The 11,067-nt window shown below is 31.5% G+C and overlaps 1 protein-coding gene across 1 annotated transcript in view; it reads right to left on the bottom strand.

Annotated features, from left to right (window-relative positions):
* Positions 1-3,549: 3,549 nt before the first annotated feature.
* The window catches only part of LOC108756317, a 10,641-nt gene continuing 3,123 nt past the window's right edge, over positions 3,550-11,067 (bottom strand). The window contains exons 3-8 of the mRNA XM_018500083.1: positions 9,037-9,534; positions 7,652-8,149; positions 6,573-7,064; positions 5,590-5,924; positions 4,660-4,893; positions 3,550-4,428 (exon numbers count right to left, since the gene is read on the bottom strand). Of these exons, the coding sequence (XP_018355585.1) occupies positions 4,159-4,428; positions 4,660-4,893; positions 5,590-5,924; positions 6,573-7,064; positions 7,652-8,149; positions 9,037-9,534 (2,327 nt within the window). The 3' untranslated portion in view covers positions 3,550-4,158. The remainder of the gene's footprint in view (positions 4,429-4,659; positions 4,894-5,589; positions 5,925-6,572; positions 7,065-7,651; positions 8,150-9,036; positions 9,535-11,067) is intronic.

Here is an 11,067-nt window from a genome sequence, read left to right as displayed (position 1 = left end):
TTCCTTGCGTATTATATTTTTGCTACATATTAATATTTTAAGTATTCTATATTTTCCATAAGAAATATGAACATTTCTGTGTTTTATCAGACAATAATCTATTTCTTCTGTATAAATATTAAATTTGTACAGCATACTTATAATAGTTTACACACAAAGATTCTCTTTTTATTTTAATAAACATTTTTTTTTCAATTTTTCAATGTCGTGAAATGGCGCAAAATGTGCGATAACGGCCTATCTTTGAAATATAACAATGAAATATTCAGCATGATTTTATTTTAGAAAGCTTTAAATTTTTCGAAGCTATAACCGACCTGCTGATGGCAATAACAACGCGGCCTTGGTATTCGTTATTGCCGTGTACACTGTGTATACAGCGCGTTGTGTTTACGCAAGGTCGCCGCGCTACCATTTGCACATTGAAACTCGAACCGGCAGGTCGTTGCGGAAATCGTTCCGTATGTCATCGTGTTATTACCCTTCGAAATGTGATCGTGACAAGTAAATATTAGAAAATATTAAACACCGTCATGTTACGTGATTATTAAGCCCTCCGCAATATTGGACTTTAAAAAGATACAGTCGATTTTTGGATTGTGAATTTTGTTGATAAATTTAAATCTATAAAAAATAACTGAAATACAATCCAATTTCTATGACAGTGCAATCTTATTATCAAAGCTTTCACAAGTATGTAAGAATTTTTTCAGACTTTTATACACTGAAATAATATAAGAATCTGAAGGTCGAAGATTCAGGTTACAAAAGATGAAAATTTCACATTGCCAACAAAGAATTAGAATAAAATAATTATTAGACCACATAATTAAGGATTTGTAAATGTATCGAGATGGCTATTGCTTATCGCAAAAATATTGTGTGTAATTTATTTTATTCGGAATAGGAATTGTATGGAACGGAATAGAGAACGGGAATAATATACTATTGTTTCGCGATAATGGGTAATTAATTATGTACATATCGCAATTTAGCGATACCTACTTGGATATGATGAAGTTCGTATTTTGAATTTTTGATTTAAATATAATTTGCCTATTATTTAGCGATTAATAGAGCGGAATAATATACAAATCACTCGATCAAGTTATTCTAGTAACGAGAAACTGTGTTATATCGATTATACATTAATAATTAATTTGAAATAGAAAAAATGGAATGAAAAGTAATAAATGTTAATAATTGGGCAATGAGAGCATTATTACATCGCGGTAGTTGGAGCGTAATTAATATAATATATTGTTGACAATTTCACATTCGGTTAAATACAAACTAATTGATGTGTGATTAATGTGTGAACATTTCGATTTCTTTTAAATCATCGTCAGTAATGTTGAGTATAATTAATTTTCTTTCAAAGTCGATACATAAAATTTTTCCAATAATTTCATATGACATGTTGCATATGGAATTACTGGTTATGATCTATTAAAGCAGAGGGTGAGTTGAAAAATATAAACTTATATCATTTCATCATAATTCAAATAAATTTATCATTATTGTAGTACTCATTCGTAGTCACTTGATTAAGCAGCGAAGAGACAAAATTCTCAACTATAAAGTAAGAAAAAGTTTATCCTCTGTCGGTTTTAGAAATTAAATTCCAACAATTGCGGATCAAGAATTGCGGATCAATTTTATGTATAGACATAAAAGAAAATTAATTATACTCAACATTGCTGAAGATGGTTTGAAAGAAACCGAAATGTTCACATCAATCAGTTTGCATTTAATCGAATATAAAATATTATCAACAATATATTATAGTAATTGCGCTTCAACTACCGTGATGTATTAATGCACTCTCACTATCCGGTTATTAACACTTATTAGTTTTCGTTTGAATCTCGTGAGCTCTATTAAAAACTTAGTATATAATTTTTTTTTAGAAAAAAAAACGGAATGTTTAACGTACAATTATTTTCCAGCCTACGTTAAATGCGTGTCGGCTGGACTAAATGTGTACGACCTTGTAACGTTTGTTTGGGTACGCAAGATCATTACAAGTCGAGATGTCATTCATGTGGCGATACTCGAATCAGCAGGTAGCGCGTCGTGTAATGATCGAGAGTGCCGAGTAAAGTACGAGTGATTATTTTATTGCAATCATTAACATGCGCGTTCGTGTTTTTGCAAGAATTATGTTATGTCGTGTACGAATAAGCAATGAAGGAATCTAACAATGAGAAGAGCCTCGAAGTCTATAAGTGGTATCGAGCGACGGCGGAATAACAATGGGGTGAGTAAATAATTATCTTTTCATTCATTGTTACTTGTTACAGAAGTAATCATTGTATGCGCAGATAATAATGATTTTTCTAGATATTTATAAATTATTTTAATCGTTGCTATAAATAGATACATATATTTTTATTTTGCAGATCAATGCAGTTTCTATCGCAACCCTGTATGCATCGTATCGGTGTGTGTGTGTGTGTGAGTGACCGAATATTATTTTTAATATTACTACTCTATCTGAATCAATGGATAATCTCTGATATCAATGTCAAGTATGCCATTGTAATCAGTGAATGAAATTTGAAATCCCTAACTTAGCTATAATTTATTGTGATCTAATGATCTAACCTTGTTTCAGTGCATAAATTCAATGAATATGATATTGGAAGAATATGATATTAAAATGAAGGTGCACAAAAAATATCAGTATTTTAATTATATAATTTTCAATTATCTTATGAACATGCTTGGTTGCTCCTCCCTACCCCTTCAAAATGATACGTACAGAGAATATCATTATTTCCAAATAGTAAAAGCTTCGAACAAATCTTAAGAAAAGTCATTTTGTGATATAAATCACCTTAAATTTTGTTCAAATTTCATGAAACACTCCGCAATATTATATGGGTCTTTGAAGTTAGTACTTTTAACATGTGCCAGACAAAGAGCAACAGTACATTTTCAATTATAGCGCAAAAATGGTATTTAGAAATTCGCTCAAAAACTACGGGAAAAAAAAAGGACTAGAAATATAATACGAATCTACTAAACCGAAAAAAATGGGGGATAATCAGATAAATATTAATTATAAAAACTTAGAAAGTTGCTTTACTATTTCACTAATATCAACTCATTCTCAAATACCGGCGCACAGTTATTTAGGAAAATAAAAATTACTATAGGGAAAATTATTGTTCAAAAATTGCGATTTTTGAATAGTTATAATTTTTTTGCATCACCCAACGGTGCGTTCATGCGCTGGCAATTGCCTTTTTCCTCTCCCCACAATCTGTTTCTATACGATACAATCACCTTAATAACATTAGTTATGTGGAAATAATAATCGTTCCACTTTTCATAATGAATGTAACGTTTGTGTCTTAAAATATAAAATTATACTCTTATACATATCTTACTTAATACGCTTTTTAATATACTTTTTAATACATTACACAATAATCGTAAATATGAATTCTAGTTTAGATGAATTAGAGTAATAAGATGTAATGAAGAAAAGAAATCTTGCAAATTTTAAATTTTATTTATTCATCAGTGCTGTTTTCCGTGATTTTTATCTATTAATTATATTTTATGATAAATAATCCCGCACAGATCTTGAATGATCTTCAATCTTCTTATAGATCATTGTATTTGTCTTAAAATGCTCTATCAGAGTGTAAGCGAAAAAAACATATTCTATTTAAAAAAACAGATTTGACCTTTGTCTATCCTTTGCACCTCCACTTACAAAACAATTATTGACGTCATATTATATGCCCCTCAAAACCAAGCAACTTCTGTTTGACATTTTTTCTTCTACTGTTGAAAACATGCGAATTATTCAGGTGACCTGTTTTAAATGCTTCTCCCTGTATATCCATGATGTATTATAATTATTTATACAGTATTTATAATTAATGTTAATAAACAAATTTTGAATTATTTTTCCGTATAATACATGATAATCTTCCAAAGATATTGGCAAAAACTAAGGCATTTGGAGGTTTTTGCTCATAAGGACTTTTAATCAGCTTGACATGAACTACAAAATATTAAAATTTGAAACAATTTGATCAAAATTCGTTTCCCATAAGATTTGTGCGGGGTTTTTTATTTATATTTTATGAAAAATCTATAAAGATGAAAGCATTAAAAATTAAATACTAGATTTTAAAGTAATCAAAAGCGGGTAATTCTGCTGGCACCTTCGTCCTCCTGATCTTTTTCGTATTCTTCTTTATTCTCTTCTTCTTCATCGATTCTTTGTTCCCTTACCATATTCGTTGGGCTAGTGTATCTTATGGAATACATTTCGATGTGTTGTCTAGAGATAGGTGAAGAATTATTTCTATTACAAGTGGTTTCTGTATTGCTTCTCTCTTCCAAATTTATCCTCTGAGATGTATAGATTTTTGGCTGCGCGTAAATGACATTATTTGTCGTTAAAAACTGAAAATTTAAAAGATTTTCCAAATTAAGGATGTACGTCTGACGGATTTTTATAAAATGATTTTTATACAATTCAATCATTAATATTATTATATTCTAATTATTATTTTCTAATATACATAAATTGCATTTATATTGAGCATATTAGGAAAACAGTATTTTTATTTATTTATTATCTGTTTATAAAAAATATATATCTCACTAATCCTTTACGGCTTAATGAATATTCACCTCCGTGTTGTCGACATACATTCGCGGGGTAACATAAGCAGTGTCGATTTCCTTCATTTCCGCGTAACATTCGTAATTATTATATGTAGGGATTTCGTAATGATTTGGACTTCTGCATCTGTCGAAGTATTTTGAGTTTGAACTTAAATTACTACAGTAATTTGGATGTGCTGATGGCATTCGGAAAATCTGACTTTCTCGAGCAGGATAAACATAATCGTGGGAAGAACATGACTGCAAACACAGTTCCTTTATTACAAAAAATATTAAATTTTTTTGAACATAAATTAAATTAGTTTACATGATATGATATAAAAATCAATTAAAAGAATTAATTAATTATATTTATAATTAAAATTCTAATAATTGATAACGCACTTTATTAAAAACAATATTAGTATCCAAAATTCGTTATTACTTTAATAATTAAGACTCCTAAGTAGCCACCACAACCATATTAAATTGTGACGTCAGAAGCGAGAAATGACACATTAATTTTTATTGCGTGCAATTTGTAAAGATAATTTGAATAAAATGTTGAGATCGCTTTAAAACAATTTGTCAAAATGAACGAAAACTACCCTTATCCCCTCTGATAGTCAATAAATAATCGATAAAAGATACTTGAAGTGCTTTTATTCAATGCGCATGCGTAGTTTATTTTCACTTACACGTACCTTTTATCACTTCTTTACGATTATTTACTGATTGTCAGGGGGCTAAGCATAGTTTTCGTCCATTTTTACAAATATTTTCAAGTGATCTCATCATTTTATTTCATACAAATTGTCTTTGTTTACAAATGATACATAACAAAAATTAATGTCTCGCTTCTGACGATTCAATGTGACTGTGATGATTATTCATGAGCCTTAATCAAGAGAAAATATAGAGCATTGAAAATGTGTAGAAAATACGTAGCGTTCTAACCTGCCTGATAATTGTATTAACAGTCGAATTGGTTAGTAGGTTGACAGGATTGAATCTTTGTCTTGAATCTTTCCTTTTGGGTGTGTGCGTAATATAATATATCCTTGGTATTAAGACACCGAAAATAATTAAATAAGCCGTAGCAACCGTACCGAAGAAAATGACTGCGTCACGATTTTTTGGTTGCATCAACATGAAGCAAGTCAACCATATTACCCATATTATTAGAAGACCAATAGAAGTGTCGAAGAAGTATTTTTCTTCGTAGTAATTATGTATTCGGATAATGAAGTAGCAAGTGACGAACAATGCAATTAATAAAAATATATCGTATCCTGGAAACATACAATATTGTAATTATAATTTTAACAAGAAAAGCAATACTATAACACAAACCTTGTAGAAAAGTACTACTGAGCACTAGGAGTATTTTTAGGCACTACTGTACTACTACACTACTGTAGTTGTGTAGAAGTATTCAGTAATGTTGAATAGTGCTAAGATCTCCTATATATCCGCGTTTCGGCAAGATACAAAATACAAGAAATGAGTGATGCATCACAGAAACCAACTACTAATGACCCTATTTAAAAAAAAAGCACTTTCAGAGACTCTAGTAGCACACTCTGATCAATATTAAGCACACTCGTTTCCTGCATTTTGTATCTTGCCGAAACGCGGATATATAGAAGATCTTAGCAATGTACAATAGTGCTGTAGTGCCTCAAAATACTTCTAGTGCTCAGTACTTTTCTACAAGGGTTGCTTTTGAATGATTTAAAAAAAAAAATTATTAAAATATAAAATTTGATATATATCGAAAGAGAACTCATAAATAATATTAATATTAATATAATAAAATATTAACAAGCCTTCTAGAGAGATAGAAATCAGAATAAATTAAGATTTCTAAGCGAAAAAAATAATGCATTTAAAAGATTCAGATATTAATGAAAAATTAATAAATAATCCAATCAATATACCTAGTAACGCAATAAAAATGAGACTCCTGATGACGACAGCTGAGTTCATTGTGCTCAGAACAAAATACATAACCGACATGGCGATTTGCACGCCGTATGCGAAGAGCGCCATAAGACTCTGTAAATATCCATTAATGTGAATGATGAAAACATCGCCTGTGGACAAGGCTAAAAAGAGTGCTCTCGAGAGCATGATTGAGAATGTGAGGCCGAATGCGAGAGTGGTGAGAAGGATCTTCCAAGCGTTCAGGATCTCCGCGCCGAAATAATCGTCCGTCACGCAGAAGGGCAGTGCCGTCAGTAGAGTAAATAGGTTGGCCAGGACGAGGACGATTGTGAAGACCGAATTGCCATGAAGAATTTCCTTGGTCGTGATATGATAGACAATAAAAATCATCGTGACGCAGCACATAAGAATACCACATACGATGACAATCAAGAAAACAGGAACATAGAAGCTGTTTTTTAGAAGATTTTTGCCAATGACATCTACTGAAATGTCAAAAATAATCGATACGTTATGGACAAGCGATATTAATCTCTCGAAAAATAATGCATATGTAATTTAAGAATTTGTGATAATTATAATTCCGATAGAAAATTTGTAGACATCATATATTAGATAAATTTTTCGATGAAAATTATAATAAAAGACGAAAACTAGAATTTAATATTTATACACGGAAAGAACGATTTTGCGCTGAACAATCTAAAAATAAATAAATAAATACATATAGATGAAGTATTTAAAAATAAATAAACAAATAAATACAGATCTGAAAATAATATTATTTTATGATCAAAATAACTAGGATCTAATTTCACAAGTATGATGAACAATGCTGTAAAAAGTTTTGACATTTTAGCAATCAGTTTGGATGACCTGTATAATTATTTTGATGGTCTGAAATTATTTTCATTCAATCTAAAATTATTTTCATATCTGTATCTATAGCTAAATTTTTAGATACTTTAGTAAAACCGTTCGTGTAGTTATACGTTGCAAGATTATTTGATAGCAATTTGGTGTGAATGACTCGTGTAATTGATGTACTCATAATAATTACATTCATTTTTACCTTTTGTATCGCGACTTTGAAAATTCGTGCAGTTTTCGCAATTCTTAATGAGGTACTCCAGACAGAGCCCTGGCATTTCGAATATCGTTTTCTTCGGGAGAACGCGTAACTTGGGCATTTCGATCTCGTAAAGAGCGACGTCGATGAACTCGTGCTGCATTTTCGTGGTAACCACGTATCTCAGCAAGTGTGATCCCGGTTGCATGTGGAGATGCTCGTAGACATCAAAATCGCGAATTTCCCGTTGCGATTCTAATGTCTGCGATTCTGGGGATTGCGTCATGATGCTACTCTCCTCGTCGATAGAGCAGCTTCTCTTGCGGAAATCCTGGAAGACTTCCGCCAACTTGATGATGGCCTTCCCAATGTCGAGAAGATACGGAGAGTGGTTCGCTGAGTTGTTGGAGTTCTCCAGGAATTCGCCCGCGCTTGAGAACTCGCCAAGATCGAAACGAGGAATTTCCGGTTTAATGACATATGATTCGGGTGGTATGAGGTCTGGAAAGTTGAAGATATTGTTGGTATGCTAAATTTAGATTAATATCTCTCTCATTTAAATTTCGGCTTACTATTAAATATCATTGGTAATATAATAAGTTATCGAAACTAAATTTCTAGAAAAAAAGATTATATGAATCTTTTTTTTATACATATTAAATATTATTACAACATTATTACATATTAAATTATATTACATTATTACATATTACATATTAAATTATGACATAATTAATAAATAATTAATTTTTATTGCGAAAAATATTACCTCGGCTGGGAATCGAACTCGGATCTCTTGTATTCCGTGCGAGTATATAAAACGCGTATACAAAACATGAACAGATTTCCATTTTAATTTTGCACATTGTAAGAAATCCTCGTTGCATTAGATTCACGTGAGTTAATTTATCTAATTGTTGTAGCAACATCGATTAACTATAATCGTAGTTTAACTACCTCCTCGTCTCGTTTTAACTTCAATTCTGGACAGAAACAAAAGGCCGCTCAAACTAAGGTTGAAGTTAAACGATGTTGGCGCGAAACTGTCTCTTAACTTTCAATTACCACAGCTACACTTGGATAATGTAACTGCTATTACGAACACAACTTGACGTCAATATTTAATGTAACGTAATAGTTAGCATTAATTTAGATTATTGTTTCTATGTTCATAGCAGAAAATTGTTGCATTAAAATTATGAAGACATTAGATAAATACTCTCACTAGCCCGATTCCCATCAGTCCTTTTCACTTTTATATTTGATTAGATAAATGGTCTTTCTTTTATTATAATATAAAATATAGACGTTTTGCATTACAAAATATATCAGAGACTATTATCTCTTAATAATTTCTCCATTATCCGTGGACACTTAAATTTACTTGCCGTTAATATCTGAATTATCAAGCGGCAGCAGGATCCATGTTTCTCCGAAATTTCTCGATTTTTCAAATTTCTCTTCCAGCCATCGTTGCACATCATTTCTCTTACCGATTGCGACTATCACCGTTTCCGTGACGTTCGCATACCCGTCACCGTTGACATGCCTGTCACTTCGTTTCACGCACACACCAGCGTCCTTCGTAACTTCTAGGAAATGATCGAGAACAGAATCCGTGCTGGCGTGCACCAGATCGACGATCTTGTACTTGGTACTCAGATAATGCGCCAGGATATCGATCGTGGGCACTGTAAAATCTCGTTCCTTGTAGATGCCGATTGGCAAACCGTTGTAACTGTGAAGATACTCCATCATGGGCTCATATTGGGATGGCATCAATATACCCATCTCATAATCTGGCGCGCAACTTTGTTCAACCGCTATTCGCAAAACTTGTCTAAACACTGTAATCCTATCATGACACGTGTCGAAGATTCTTACCCCTGTGTAACATACATAATAATTATTCATGAGAACTTATATTTCAAGTATTACACTTTAAAGATTATCATTTTTGAAATATATTAACAAATATACGGATACATTTCTAAAAACATATGTACATTTGATAATACATACATTTGCTAATATATAAATATTTTTTTAATTTTAGACAATAATTTTTTTAGAAGAAAATTTTATTTGCGATCATATTAATTTAATTGATCAACTATCATTAACATTTAATATCTGATTAATTTAATTTGCTCTCTGCTTAACAATACACTCAGAGAAAGATTTCTTCAATTCAAAGAAATGTTTCTTTACTATACGATTAAAGAAAGACATTTCTTTGATTTGAACACAATTTCTTTAAATCAAATAAATTTTTTTATTTAATTTCAAAAAATAATGTCGACGTTGAGTATATTGATAGATTCAATATGGCAGTTACTACGAATTACTCCAGCCAATCAGAGAAACATATCGATTACTTGACACTTTGCGAATCTCTGTTAGGGACTCCTGATTAGAAATCATATATTGTGGAATACACAGTTTCTAGGTTGAAATTCTTATTCTCTGTTCTCTGTTCTTTGTTCCTTTTATTGTGCGGAGCCCCATACACTATAGGATCTCTAGGTTATAGTACGATTAGTCACAAAAGTAAATATTCGGGTTAGGAAATCTGTCAATAGTTCACTGCTTTAAAAATACAAATTCACTGCTTTTAAAATAGAAACTTTAGCAGAGAATTTATGTTTTTAAAACATAGTGAATCACTGATATGATAGATTTTCTAACCCAAGTAGTCGTCGACTTTAATTATTAATAAGACTTTAAGGATTAATATCTCGGTTAGCGGAGCAGAGCGACACTTTTTTCTTTTCAAATCTTTATTTTTACGCGAAAACCCATCGATTCAATGTATTTTTATTAAAATTTGGGATCTTCTTAATTAATCTTCTTAATTTATCTTTGTCACTAATCGTACTATAACAATTAAATGGAATCAAAATGGCGGAGAATACCCACATATCTAGTGCCTTAGTAGATAGTATAGTGAGAATATACAGACCATGTGTGTGTGGGATAAAAATATAAGATATTCCATTGTGCGCATAATAGCGGCAGACTAAATCAGAAGCAACCGATCAAATGCTTGTCCCAAAGTTGGTGGAATTCAACATGGTAGCAATTATGTTCCTTTTTACAATTTGGGGCAATGTGTTGATTGGTCAAAGAGCAGCCGCCATGTTCAAGACGATTGCACGTCCTTGTGTGTGTGGGAATGGAATATTATATATTCTTATACCATGATATAGACGATTCTAATAAATTTTGTCAGTTTGCTGCAATCCTGCGAGCAGGTAAAGCTGCAAGCGTTTCGTAAAAAAATCATCGTTTACATCGTATTAGCAAAAAGCCGGATATCGAAAGCCGGCGAAAAAATGGAACAATTTTTATGATGAAGAAAAATTGAAATATTTTATGGCGATGTTTCGGAGAATGAAGCTTTGAGAATGTCCTGAGCG

This window comes from Trachymyrmex septentrionalis, unplaced genomic scaffold (genome assembly GCF_001594115.1).
Source record: "Trachymyrmex septentrionalis isolate Tsep2-gDNA-1 unplaced genomic scaffold, Tsep1.0 scaffold101, whole genome shotgun sequence".
Lineage (NCBI taxonomy): Eukaryota > Metazoa > Arthropoda > Insecta > Hymenoptera > Formicidae > Trachymyrmex > Trachymyrmex septentrionalis.
The sequence above is the reverse complement of the archived record's forward strand: the minus strand, read 5'-3'. Positions and strand labels throughout refer to the sequence as shown.